Raw genomic sequence first — 14,918 nt, forward strand, 5'->3', positions numbered from 1 at the left:
AAGTCAAATTATAATCAACACTAAAATACATGATTACTATTGGCTAAGAGAAAACTGTCACCTACTGTAGCATAGCATAATAAGAGGGTCTACTCTATCGTCTCACTAGTCAGTCTTACCCTGAAGCCACTGGTAATGATCAACATTATCCATTACTGAAAGACAGACAAAGAAGAAAAGACAGACAAGGCTAAGACAGAGCAAGAGCCACAGACAGCGGGTGGAGCCGGCAGAGACTGGGGAGATGTATTTTCCTTTTACTGTTGCTTAGGGTCTACAGTACAATCCACAGGTATCCTCTTGGGCTCATTCTTTCACCATATAGCTACAACATACGCAAACACACCCAGACAAAGGGCCCAGGTACGGCCAAGTAAGTCTAGGATATAGTAGCAGTGGTTTAAGACCTTGACCCCAAAATGACCCAGATAGGGGACATGTCTGCATGGCTCCTGAGAGGGAATCTGTGGAGACTCACCCTCCATGGCATACTTCATGTCCTGGGAGAACAGCATCCACATGACCTCAGCACACACCTTCCCCACATTCAGCTCCTGAGGGAACCTGGAGGAGAAATGGCACAGAGCAGCATTAGATACTGGAAATAGAACATTAAAACAGAAATCATTAGTACATTAGTTAAGTAATACTAATTTAATACTAACTGGCTGAGGACGGGTGTGTAGGAGTTCCTGTCCTCCTCTACGATGGAGACGATGAGGGTGATCAGTTTGGGCCAGAAGTCCAGGTTCTTGATGCTGGGGCCCTGCTCCTCCAGGGGAAGATCCTCTTTGTGCTGGACAAGAAAACAACCACACAGTCAAACTAACACAGCTTGTTCTGGGCCAGAACACAACCATAACCACACTCCCAGTCAGACAAAACACTGCATGAAACACAACACCGCTGGATTAAAGCAATATCCCTTGTCATATGAATAACCTGCATTAAGTCCGTTAGTGTATTTGTATTTATTAAGGATCCCCATTAGCTGCTGCCAAGACAGCAGCTACTCTTCCTGAGGTCCAGCAACATTAAGACAGTTATATAAAACTTAAAATATTACATTTCTTTACATTTCATAACACTTTCACAACATATTAAGTGTGTGCCCTCAGGCCACTACTCTACTATCACATATCCACAATACAAAAACCATGTGTACGTGTGTGTAGAGTGCATGTCTTATCATGTGTATGTGCCTGTGTGTGTGTGTGTGTGTGTGTGTCTCTTCACAGTCCCGCTGTTCCATAAGGTGTATTTCTATCATTATTATTTAAAATTCTGATTCTACTTCTTGCATCAGTTACTTGATGTGGAATAAAGTTCCATGTAGCCATGGCTTTAAGTAGTACTGTGCGCCTCCCATAGTCTGTTCTGGACTTCGGGATTGTGAAGAGACCTTTGGTGGCATGTCTTGTGGGGTATGCATGGGTGTCCTCACTTTGAACCATGCATATTACTAATGTTAGCTCTCTGTGTACAGTTGAAGTGGGAAGTTTACATACACTTAGGTTGGAGTCATTAAAACTCGTCTTTCAAATCACTCCACAAATTTCTTGTCAACAAATTATAGGTTTTGGCAAGTCGGTTAGGACATCTACTTTGTGCATGACAAGTAAATTTTCCAACAATTGTTTACAGACAGATTATTTCACTTATTATTCAGTGTCACAATTCCAGTTGTTCAGAAGTTTACATACACTAAGTTGACTGTGCCTTTAAACAGCTTGGAAAATTCCAGAAAATGATGTCATGCTTTAGAAGCTTCCGATAGGCTAATTGAAATAATTTGAGTCAATTGAAGATGCATTTCAAGGCCTACAATCAAACTCAGTGCCTCTTTGCTTGACATCATGAGAAAATCAAAAGAAATCAGCCAAGCCCTCAAGATTTTTTTTTTTGTAGATCTCCACAAGTCTGGTTCATCCTTGTGAGCAATTTCCAAACGCCTGAAGGTACCACGTTCATCTGTACAAACAATAGTACGCAAGTAATAACATCATGGGACCATGCAGCCGACATACCGCTCAGGAAGGAGACGCATTCCGTCTCCTAGAGATGAACGTACTTTGGTGCGAAAAGTGCAAATCAATCCCAGAACAGCAAAGGACCTTGTGAAGATGCTGGAGGAAACAGGTACAAAAGTATCTAATATCCACAGTAAAACGAGTCCTATATCGACATAACCTAAAAGGCCGCTCAGCAAGGAAGAAGCCACTGCTCCAAAACCACCATAAAAAAGCCAGACTACGGTTTGCAACTGCACATGGGGAGACAGATCGTACTTTTTGGAGAAATGTCCTCTAGTCTGATGAAACAAATATAGAACTGTTTGGCCATAATGACCATCGTTATGTTTGGAGGAAAAAGATGGAGGCTTGCAAGCCGAAGAACACCATCCCAACCGTGAAGCACGGGGGTGGCAGCATCATGTTGTTTTGCTGCAGGAGGGACTGGTGCACTTCACAAATTAATGGCATCATGAGGAGGAAAATTATGTGGATATATTGAAGCAACATCTTAACACATCAGTCAGGAAGTTAAAGCTTGGTCACAAATGGGTCTTCCAAATGGACAATAACCCCAAGCATACTTCCAAAGTTGTGGCAAAATGGCTTAAGGACAGCAAAGTAGGTATTAGAGTGGTATTGGAGTGGCCATCACAAAGCCCTGACCTCGATCCTATTGAAAATGTATGTGCAGAACCGAAAAAGCGTGTGCGAGCAAGGAGGCCTACAAACCTGACTCAGTTACACCAGCTCTGTCAGGAGGAATTTGCCAAAATTCACCCAACTTAATGTGGGAAGCTTGTGGAAGGCTACCCGAAATGTTTGACCTAAGTTAAACAATTTAAAGGGAATGCTACCAAATACTAATTGAGTGTATGTAAACTTCTGACCCACTGGGAATGTGAAGAAAGAAATTAAAGCTGAAATAAATCACTCTCTCTACTAACATTCTGACATTTCACATTCTTAAAATAAAGTGGTGATCCTAACTGACCTAAGACAGGGAATTTTTACTAGGATTAAATGTCAGGAATTGTGAAAAACTGAATTTAAATGAATTTGGCTAAGGTGCATGTAAAATTCCGACTTCAACTGTACATTTAAGGGCCAGCCGTGCTCTTTGTGGCACCTGACCACACGACTGAACAGTGGTCCAGGTGCGACAATACTAGGACCTGTAGCACCTGCCTTGATGATAGTGTTGTTAAAAAGGCAGAGCAATGCTTTATTATGGACAGACTTCTCCCCATCTTAGCTACTGTTTTATCATTATGTTTTGACCATGACAGTTGACTATCACCTCAACTTGCTCAATTTCCACATTATGTATTACAATATTTAGTTGAGGTTTAGGGTTAAGGGAATGATTTGTCCCAAATACAATGCTTTTAATTTTTGAAATATTTAGAACTGACTTATTCCTTGCCAACCATTCTGAAACTAACTGCAGCTCTTTGTCAAGTGTTGCAGTGATTTCACTCGCTGTAGTAGCTGACGTGTATAGTGTTGAGTCATTCGCATACTCAAAGCCAGTGGCATGTCATGAGTAAAGACTGGGGAATTGCTGATTCTCCCTGGATTATGTTGGAGAGGTTTCCATTAAAGAACACCCTCTGTGTTCTGTTAGACCGGTAACTCTTATCCACAATATAGCAGAGGGTGTAAAGCCATAACACATATGTTTTTCCATCAGCAGACTATGATCGATAATGTCAAAAGCCACACTGAAGTCCAACAAAACAGCATCTTTTATAATACATTTCTCTCAGCCAATCATCAGTAATTTGTGTAAGTGCTGTGCTTGTTGAATGTCCTTCAATTCCTCAACAATCCACAGGGATTTAACAGTGTTTACAGTCACCTTCTTAATGCGTGCATGCTTATTAGTAACTGGAATAAGACATTTTTTCCATTTGTCAAATGCAGCATCTGGCTGCTCCTCCTTACACACCACAGACCAACAAATATTACAATATAGGAATCACTACAAAACGTATTGTATGACCTCTTATACACTATATTTGGCCCAGCATTTGGAATTTTTGTTTTCCTAGATATGGCTACTATTGTGATCACTACTTCCGATGGATTTGGATACTGCTTTAAAGCAATTCCTGTGCCGTTTGTAACTACCCTGGTAGGTTGACTGATAACCTAAAGCTTTTTCTTGAGTGGGCAGCTTGATGAAAGCCAGTCAATATTTAAATCTCGCAGAAAATATACCCGTCTGTTGATATCACATACATTATCAAGCATTTCACACGTTATCCAGATACTGACTGTTAGCACTTGGTGGTCTATAGCAGCTTCCCTCCAGCATGGGCTTTAGGTGAGACAGATGAACCTGTAGCCATATTACTTCAACATTATTTAACAAGAGATCCTCTCTAAGCATGACATAAATGTGGTTCTCGCCCAGAAATTATACCTCTGTTTATATCACATACATGCCACTGCAGTAGAAAGTGAGTAGAACCTGAGTGGGTCTGAGTGACTCACTGTGTCCAGCAGCTGGTACTGGCGGCTGTACAGCTCCTGGCAGTTGTTGAAGATGTAGTCGTAGGTGGAGTTGAGACAGGCCTTGACACAGTCCCTCACCACCTGACTGGCTCTGGGGGGACTCTGCAGTTCCTGGACCTGAACACCAGAGGGAGATGGTGAGCATTTCAGGGAGAGCGAGAGAGAGAAAGAGGGCTTGCATAGCACTATCAACAGTCATTATTTTAGGTGGGGAGTTACTGTCATAGTACAGATATCTGTAATCAGTGTGTTAAGGAAGATAACAGAGCTATCTGTTCTACCAGAGATAGGAGTACATCTGGATTGTTTTATACTGAGAACCGAACCCTGAGTCTGTGTGTTTCATTTCCTTCTGAGCCCTGGTGTAAGCCTACCTTCATCCTGAAGAAGGTGATGCTAGTCAGGAGGTCTACAGTGGACTTGAGGTCTTGGAGACGGTCCTTACTGCTCGCAGGAAAGTTGTTCTGGATGAGAAGAAAAGGGGACCATTAGGAACACAGAGATAAAAAGGGGAAGATGTAGTTCAACCAACAAGTGCATTTTGAGGTTCAGGTAAAATACGTGTAACTCACCCTGTATGTGGAGAGGTCAATGCGTAAGGAGTTGTGGAGTTGATCCAAGAGCTTGACAAAGCGCTCTTTCTGTTGGAGAGAAAATAAGAAAAATAGAAGTAAAAACAGAGCCTATAATCTGGACCTGTAGAGGATAGAGACATTTGTACATGATAGAGAGATGGGGAAACAAAAACATGCATTCAGAGGCATCCTGTGTTATAAAACAGGGTAGAAGCCAAGATGATGTACTTGTGGAGAGGGGTGTCAGTCAGGCCATACTCACTCCAAAGTTGGAGGCGGAAAAGCGGTCAGAGGCGGAGACGTTGGTGGAAGCGGTTGTGTGGGCGTAGAAGGCATTGATGTTGGCGAGTAGGGTGCTCATCACAGCAGGAACACCAGGACACATGTACTTAGAGGAGAGGCAGGCAAAGTTTCTAAACACACCAGCAGAGGGCACTACTGTCAGGGAGGGCTCAGAGACAGCAGCTCAATGGGACATGATGCTGTATGTTGATGGATTCTATTCATTCATGTATTTATTATGTCTCTTGTACACAAATCATAATGACTGATGTAATGTTCAGGTCAAAATGTTAATAATGCAATCAATTTGTTTATGTAATTTGAACCAATTTACACAAGATGGACATGTTCTTTCATTGTGGGACAAAATAATCTTCAGTAGAGAATATTCTGGGACGTTATGCATGTTATAACAACACTGCACAAGAGTAGGTCTATGTTTAGCTACCTAGCACCCTCCCTGGGATCAGGCATACACCGAATGAATGCTCCCTATGCGGGATGGCTGTTTCATTTCTCCCATCAAGCCCCTGCCCCATTCTAGCTGAGGGATGGCCACCTGAGTGTGCTTTATGTGAGTGATGGACCCGGTTAACAGGCATCTGTATGGAGAATGGCACCTCATGGAGACAGATCCACTCTAAGACCATTTATAATTGACTTTCCTTCATTTGGAGGCCGCCAGGGTATGACAACAGCACCAAACGGTTATTTCATATTAGAGAGAGGGGGGAGAAGGGGAGACGGACAGAGAGCAAGATGGAGAGTGTGCGAGAGAGACAGTGCACGAGAGAGTGGTCTGCTCCCTCTGACTCACGTCATGGCCTGGTAGATGGACTCGATCCCGTAGCGCATGGCGAACTCATCCACTATCTCCTGGGACACCTCGTCAAAGTACACCTTCCAGGCATCGTCTCCTTTAGCGTCGGGGATCCTCACAACCCCCTGGCCCAGAATGTCTGTTGAGTGGTGGAACAGGTTCTAGAAGGCAGACAGACACAATGTCAGTGTGATATAGAGACCCACAAGTAGCTGTGCTTTTAGGGCTGGTTTAGGACTAGTGATGTCTGCAGTAATCATACTGTATGAACAGATATGTACTGAGTGTTGTACCTCGTGTAGACAGGTGTACTGGACGTGGTAGGGAGCTACTTTCTCCTCTCCCTTGATCTCCACGCTGATCTGGAGACGGATGGCCCCAGACACGGCTGACTTGTCTGTCCTCTTCTCTGTAACAATAGGCACGCACACACACGTCAGTGAATCAATTACTTCAATCTAGATATGGCACACTAACCAGGTCTGCTAATCTAACTCTAATTACAGACGCACACACATATACATATAGATAGAGATATACACATATCCATACATATACACACAGATAGATATATATAGATAGAGGGATATACACATATCCATACATATACACACAGATAGATATAGATACATACACGCATATACATACACACACAAAAAAAATGTGGACACCTACTCATTCAACGGTTTTTCTTTGTTTGTACTATGTTCTACATTGTAGAATAATAGTGAAGACATCAAAACTATGAAATAACACATATGGAATCATGTAGTAAAAATATATATATTTTAGATACTTCAAAGTAGCCACCCTTTGCTTTGATGACAGCTTGGCATTCTCTCAACCAGCTTCATGAGGAATGCTTTTCCAACAGTCTTGAAGGAGTTCCCACATATGCTAAGCACTTGTTGGCTGCTTTTCCTTCTCTCTGCCATTCGACTCATCCCAAACCATCTCAATTGGACTCTGTGAAGCATTTATTTGGGCTGCAGTTTCTGAGGGTGGTAACTCTGATGAACTTATCCTCTGCAGCAGAGTTAACTCTGGGTCTTCCTTTCCTGTGGTGGTCCTCATGAGAGCCAGTTTCCTCACAGCACTTGAGGGTTTTTCTGACTGCACTTGAAGAAACTTTCAGCGTTCTTGAAGTTTTCCGGATTGGTTGACCTTCAAGTCTTAAATTAATGATGGACTGTCATTTCCCTTTGCTAATTTGAGCTGTTCTTTCCATAATATGGATTTGAACAAATAGGGCTATCTTCTGTATACCACCCCTACAGTACCTTGCCACAACACAACTGATTGGCTCAAATGCATTAGGAAGGAAAAAGATTCCACACATTTAACTTAACAAAGCACACCTGTTAATTGAAATGCATTCCAGGTGACTACCTCATAATGCTGGGTGAGAGAATGCCAAGAGTGTGCAAAGCTGTCATCAAGGCAAAGGGTGGATACTTTGAAGAATCTCAAATATAAAATATATTTTGATTTGTTTAACACTTTTTGTTACTACATGATTCCATATGTGTTATGTCATCGTGTTGATGTCTTCACTATTATTCTACAATGTAGAAAATAGTACAAATAAAGAAAAATCCTGGAATGAGTAGGTGTTATTTATATATATAAATAAAAGTATGTGGACACCCCTTTCAGTCCCACCGGTTGCTGATAGGTATAGAAAAATCGGGCACACAGCCATGCAATCTCCAAAGACAAACACTGGCAGTAAAATGGCCTTACTGAAGAGCTCAGTGACTTTCAACTTGGCACTGTCATAGGATGCCACCTTTCCAACAAGTCAGTTTGTCAAATTTCTGCCCTGCTAGAGCTGCCCCGGTCAACTGTAAGTGATGTTATTGTGAAGTGGAAACGTCTAGAAGCAACAACGGCTCAGCCGAAGTGGTAGGCCACACAAGCTCACAGAACATGACCAGCGAGTGCTTGAAGCGCGTAAAAATTGTCTGTCCTCCGTTGCAACACTCACTACCGAGTTCCAAACTACCTCTGGAAGCAACGCCAGCACAAGAACTGTTCGTCTGGGGCTTCATGAAATGGGTTTCCATGGCCGAGCAGCCGCATACAAACCTAAGATCACTATGTGCAATGCCAAGCGTCGGCTGGAGTGGTGTAAAGCTCGCTGCCATTGGACTCTGGAGCAGTGGAAATGCGTTCTCTGGAGTGATGAATCACGTTTCACCATCTGGCAGTCTGACAGACGAATCTGAGTTTAGTGGATGCCAGGAGAACGCTACCTGCCCCAATGCATAGTGCCAACTGTAATGTTAGGTGGAGGAGGAATAATGGTCTGGGGCTGTTTTTCATGGTTCAGGCTAGGCCCCTCAGTTCCAGTGAAGGGAAATCTTAACGCTACAGCATACAATGACATTCTAGACGATTCTGTGCATCCAACTTTGTGGCAACAATTTGGGGAAGGCGCTTTTCTGTTTCAGCAAGACAATGCCCACACGAGGTCCATACAGAAATGGTTTGTCGAGATCAGTGTGGAAGAACTTGACTGGCCTGCACAGAACCCTGACCTCAACCCCATCGAACATCTTTGGGATGAATTGGAACGCCAACTGTGAGCCAGGCCTTATTGCCCAACATCAGTGCCCAACATCAGTGCCCAACCTCACTAATGCTCTTGTGGCTGATCTAACATCTAGTGGAAAGCCTTCCCAGAAGAGTCGAATAGCAGCAAAGAGGGGACCAACTCCATATTAATGCCCAAATAAATGCTTCACAGCCGGTCTTATTCTGGAAGTGCCGTGTTTGGCAGCTCAACCCGGCTATTTCCCTTGACAGCCACATTATTAGGCTAATTTGTACGTGTCGTCGGAGCGGTCGACTTCCTGGAGTGTGCTACATAATAATCAAGGAGGATCTCTCCCCTGAGAGGATGGAGGGGAGGTGAGAGAGAGGGGGACAGTGGGTGATTTCAATCTCTTCTTTTACTGTGTAGTGTCGAACACATTCAATGAGAAACCTTAGCTAAAATGTATGTTTCAGATAATCTAGGGAAATGTACATACATTTCCCTTTTCAGGAAGGGCTAACACACTTCACAACCACTAACATTCAAGACCTTTGAAGGCTTGTTTCAGTATCACGGTGGTCCTTTTTAAAACGGTCCTTTTTAAAACGTCAAGTAGGCAAAAGAGGCCTGCAGCTTCAGAACAGCACAGTTAATCACACACACATGCAAACACACAAACACCCATGAGTTACTGGTGTGGTGAATCTCATCTGCAGAGATACGAAGTCCATGACAGACTGTGATGCATCCCTAAAAGGTTGACTATCATTATGAGGAGGAAGAGAAACGCACCAAGGGCAATGAAACAATTCACTTTTGGAAAGTGTTTGGAGCTAGACCTTGGAGTCTTCTCTATTAAAGAGCTTTTTAAACATGCCACCCTCCTCCTGAGTCACTAACCATCCCATTCCAAAAGGGATAGAAAAGCAAGAAAAAACAGATGAAGAAAGTAGCCATGTGGACAAAGGAAGACAGAGAGGGCATATTCTACAGAGGAAGCACAAGTGAGAGTAAGCCCAGGGGAAAGTAAAGACCATTGTGGGGACAGCCAATATTTTCATCCAGTGCAAGTAGGAGCCTTTGGGCCAGTCCTCGCCTGGGTAATTTGGGGAGAAAAATGGTGCTGCTGGCCAAGGGAGAAGTGGGTAATGAGGTACAAACACAACACAGACTGGACTACAGAAGAGGGCTGGGATTTAAAACAGAGCTGGTGACATGAGAGAGGCAGATGCGCTATGATGCTAGCTAACTCACTTTGTTACTGTAAGATGTCTTCTTCCTAGACTTTCTACCCATCATTAACTAGCCCTTTGACAGATAGTCCATTAAGACAAAACACTGTGCAGCAACTAACAATCTGCTAGTTTAAAGGGTTGATTTCAGCCCTCCTAGAGAGTAAACTAATGATAGAGTATGATAAAAAAAACATTTAAGGGGGGGGGTTGGCAGATGCAAGAAGGAAGCTAACAGAATATGCATTCGGCGAAACTTCGAAGAGTGGATTTATGAGAACTGAAGAAATGACGATTCCAGTATGAAAAAAAGCAACAAAAAATAAAACATAACCTGCCTCCTTTTGATAATCTCAAACGTTTGACTCTCCAGCCCCATCAGATCAGTAGAAGGGAATATTCCTTCAAATTGACTGCTGAATCAAAGCACTTACAAGTGGATCCCGACAAAGACCCACACACACAAAAAATAGCCTCTCGGACACAATGAGGAGGCATGTGAGGACTGAGGAGAGGCTGTGAAAGGGAGAGGGATGCTATGTCAGGTTATATAGAGGAGAGAACGGCACTGCCCTGGCTATAAAGAACAGAGACTTCCCTGTTCCACAGCCTCAGTTAGCCTGCTACTGGAACATTTGAATGGCCTTTACAACCACTGTGATTATTATTTGACCCTGCTGGTCATCTATGAACTTGAAGAACAATCTGTCCTTAATTGCAATGTACTCTTATAATATCTACTCGGACCAGCCAGAAGAGGACTGGCCACCCCTCAGAGCCTGGTTCCTCTCTAGGTTTCTCTAGGTTCCCGCCTTTCTAGGGAGTTCTCCTTGCTACAGTGCTTCTACATCTGCAATGCTTGCTGTTTGGGGTTTTAGGCTGGGTTTCTGTATAGCACTTTGTGACATCAGCTGATGTAAAAAGGGCTTTATAAATACATTTGATTGATTGATTGATTGCTTGGCTTCAGAGATTACATGAAGGTGGGATTATTTAAGCAATAAGGACTGATGAGGTGTGGTATATGGCCAATATACCACAGCTAAGGGCTGTTATTATGTACGATGCAAAACGGAGTGCCTGGATATATTGGCCATATACGACAACCCCAGAGGTGCCGTATTGCTAATATAAAATGGTTACCAACATAATTAAAGCAGCAAAAATAAATATTTCATCATACTCGTGGTATATGGTCTGATATACCACGGCTGTCAGACAATCAGCATTCAGGGCTCGAAAAGAATGGAAGTTTCCTTTGAATCAACAGTTCCAAATAAAAACATGTCCATTGTGTCCCGACTACTGTGTCTCAGGGTTGTGATGTGGTGTAGTGCCCCAACGACTCATCTTTACCTTTACTTAACATAATAATCATGGGTCTCCAACACAGGCAGGAACCTTCCTCTCACATACAGCACACAATATACTGTAGCATAGAGAGGACTTGTGACGTACCCAGGTTGTACCAGACGTCCATCTCTCCGCTGAGCGTGCGGACTTCGATGATGCTCTGACCCAGGAAGTCATCTGACTCTCTCTTCAGACGCTGTTTCACCCGGGACTTGATGTCATCATCCTCGTCCCACACACGCACCTTGATACGGTCCGACGAGTTATGACACTCGCTGGGGGGAAAAAAATTGTAAGTGTAAATGTGAAGATTTGATACCAAGAAAAGATATGCATGGTAATTACATTGCTTTTATGTACACATTGCAGTTCATTCTTCGATAATTCAACTGAACTTGGTTGAGCCTAATGCCATTTAAGGCAAACGAGGATAGAGTTAATTACCCATGTGTACCACTACCCTGAATAAATAAGTGTCTGACAATGTCAGAAGGCTCCAGACAGCGTGTGACAATTAGGAAGTGGATTCTTAAGAGAACACACGCCTTTGGGTGAGGAAACCTAGACAGCCTGAGGCTTAGTCATGCCATGGCCTGCTTACACATAGAAACACATTTAGGTACCCACTTTAATACGCATAGAAACCAACTTTACTACACACAGGGACCCACTTCACTACACACAGGGACCCACTTCACTACACACAGGGACCCACTTCACTACACATAGGGACCCACTTCACTACACATAGGGACCCACTTCACTACACATAGGGACCCACTTCACTACACATAGGGACCCACTTCACTACACATAGGGACCCACTTCACTACACATAGGGACCCACTTCACTACACATAGGGACCCACTTCACTACACATAGGGACCCACTTCACTACACATAGGGACCCACAGTTTTACAAGAGAATACTACAGACTACACACAAGATCCCAGACATTAACAGGGCCAGGTTAAATAGACTCACAAGTGGAAGTTCTCCTCCCAGACAGGGTTGAGGTTACCATAGATGGTCTTGGTCCTCTTCTTGGTCTTGCCCACCTGGACCGTGACATAGGGGTCGCTGGAACCCGTCTTATCTTTGGCCTGCAGTCCCTGGGCACACAGCACTGCAGACAGGCAGATGACGTGGGACAGGAGGCAGGTTAATATCAAGAGAGACACATGGACAAAGTCAGGTGGGAAGAGAAAGAGACTATTTACAGTAGAACAAAACAGTTTGTGGAACATGACCACTAGTGCCAAGACATTACTCCCCGTGTCTGTGCACCTGTGATGGTGATCTTGGCCGACCACTTGGAGGTTCCGTCCAGTACACTCTGTTTGATGGTCTTCATCTGCTGAGCGTGGATCACCTTGCCGATGACAAACACATCCCGGATCACGTCAAAGATCTCCGGCTTGTTCCTCTCCCTGATCTTCATGCGGTCCTTCATGGCCATGATGATGTTCTGGGTACGATCCTCAGCCCCATGCTTTGAACTCTTCTCCGCAGCACCTAGAAAATCAGAAACCACACACTTAAAGTAAATGGACTGTCTTTTTGGCGCCGTGTGTGAATATTGTAATATAAATGAGCAAATCTGTTTATATGTATCCAGTTGTTTAAAGCTATTTATTTTCCGGTCCTAAATCAGGTGGATGTGTAATTATGTCTTCACTGAAACATCAATAATAACCAATGATGGCACACCATAATTACACAGTACTTTACATAACACTGACAGCTGTATTCTGGGATGGAGATGAAGCAAATGTAATTTAACAGGAAAGTTAGAGCCAGAAACTCTGTAGACAAATTCTGGAAAAAAGTGTCAACCTTGTCAATCAGAAGAAAAATGATGAAGTACAAATCCATTACAAATGGACATTTACGTTTCATACACTGTCAATCATGTGATTGCCTGCATTAGGCAACTAAGCTCAGTCATCGCAAAAGGATCTTAAACAAACCTCTTCTTAGTCCAACTTCCACTGTGCTGTACTTACGCTGCAGGCAGTCAGCATTCAGCAGCTCCTGGCACTTCTCGTGACACTTGACCCCGCACTCGGAGCACCTCATGCCCTGGCGGGCGATGCCCCACAGCAGCCCCTCACACTCATAGCAGTAGGTGGGAGTCGTGGCCGTCCACACCTCAAAGTTATGGGGCGTGGTGCAGGAGATGGGGTAAATCAGAGCCTGTAAGGTCTTCTTATAAACGTGGTTCTTCTACAGAGGGGAGAGGAGAGAGCAGAGAGTGAGGATACTGAGATATGACTTTTTCCTATGACATTGGTGAGTTTTTGAAAAGAGTCTTGATTATCTCAATAGAGTAATATGTATCCCTTGATGTACTCACCAGCTCCTCGTCTTTGACGGAGGAGCGTGCGGCCATGGAAGAGGTGATTCCAGCCTTCCTGGCCTGGACCAGTGACTTGGATGACAGGGGAAAATAGTGTTAGTTGCCATGATAACACACCAACAACCCTTCAACTAACCCCAAACAGTGATTACAAAGATTGGTGTAGTATTGTAAGTGTTAGAATACATTTAAAATTAGTTGTTAGGCCCTTTACCCAGGGAGTGTACTACCCAGGTGAGTAATCCAAGACCCATAGAGCCTTAACTTCTTATGGCTGCAGGGGCAGTATTGAGTAGCTTGGATGAAAGGTGCACAGAGGTGCCCAGAGTAAACGGCCGGCTCCTCAGTCATAGTTGCTAATATATGCAGATTATTATTAGTATTGGATAGAAAACACTCTGAAGTTTCTAAAACTGTTTCAATTATGTCTGTGAGTATAACAGAACTCATATGGCAGGCAAAGACCTGAGAAGTTCCACTTCCTGTTTGGATTTTTTGGTAGATTTTCAACCAAGCTCCCATTGAAATTACAGCGAGATATGGATGACTACGGCTTCCACTAGATGTCAGCAGTCAATAGAACTTTGTCTGATGACTCTACTGTGAAGGGGGGCCGAAGGATACAGGAATGAGTCACCATTGCCATGAGGTGACCATTTTTTCACCATTTTTTTTGTATTTTGTATTTTATTTTACCGTTATTTTACCAGGTAAGTTGACTGAGAACACGTTCTCATTTGCAGCAACGACCTGGGGAATAGTTACAGGGGAGAGGAGGGGGATGAATGAGCCAATTGTAAACTGGGGATTATTAGGTGACCATGATGGTTTGAGGGCCAGATTGGGAATTTAGCCAGGACACCGGGGTTAACACCCCTACTCTTACGATAAGTGCCATGGGATCTTTAATGACCTCAGAGAGTCAGGACACCCGTTTAACGTGCCATCCGAAAGACGGCACCCTACACAGGGCAGTGTCCCCAATCACTGCCCTGGGGCATTGGGATATTTTTTAGACCAGAGGAAAGAATGCCTCCTACTGGCCCTCCAACACCACTTCCAGCAGCATCTGGCCTCCCATCCAGGGCCTGACCAGGACCAACCCTGCTTAGCTTCAGAAGCAAGCCAGTAGTGGTATGCAGGGTGCGCGTTCACCATGCGTTCACCATGCGCGTTCACATAAGAGGGAGCTCCATTCCATCGCTCATCTGAAGTCAATGTAAT

The 14,918-nt window shown here is 43.8% G+C and overlaps 1 protein-coding gene across 4 annotated transcripts in view; it reads right to left on the reverse strand.

The window, feature by feature from the left end:
• LOC129864054 (protein unc-13 homolog B-like) overlaps positions 1-14,918 on the reverse strand; it is a 110,922-nt gene that overhangs the window by 26,229 nt on the left and 69,775 nt on the right. For all 4 annotated transcript variants that reach the window (XM_055936608.1, XM_055936607.1, XM_055936606.1 and 1 more), the window contains 13 exons: positions 13,692-13,766; positions 13,342-13,561; positions 12,623-12,850; positions 12,320-12,461; positions 11,439-11,608; positions 6,503-6,618; positions 6,207-6,370; positions 5,370-5,520; positions 5,105-5,173; positions 4,907-4,996; positions 4,512-4,649; positions 666-796; positions 479-564 (listed from right to left, as the gene is read on the reverse strand). In XM_055936608.1, the coding sequence (XP_055792583.1) occupies positions 479-564; positions 666-796; positions 4,512-4,649; positions 4,907-4,996; positions 5,105-5,173; positions 5,370-5,520; positions 6,207-6,370; positions 6,503-6,618; positions 11,439-11,608; positions 12,320-12,461; positions 12,623-12,850; positions 13,342-13,561; positions 13,692-13,766 (1,780 nt within the window). The remainder of the gene's footprint in view (positions 1-478; positions 565-665; positions 797-4,511; positions 4,650-4,906; positions 4,997-5,104; positions 5,174-5,369; positions 5,521-6,206; positions 6,371-6,502; positions 6,619-11,438; positions 11,609-12,319; positions 12,462-12,622; positions 12,851-13,341; positions 13,562-13,691; positions 13,767-14,918) is intronic.

The sequence above is a fragment of the Salvelinus fontinalis genome, chromosome 10 (assembly GCF_029448725.1).
Source record: "Salvelinus fontinalis isolate EN_2023a chromosome 10, ASM2944872v1, whole genome shotgun sequence".
Classification (NCBI taxonomy): domain Eukaryota; kingdom Metazoa; phylum Chordata; class Actinopteri; order Salmoniformes; family Salmonidae; genus Salvelinus; species Salvelinus fontinalis.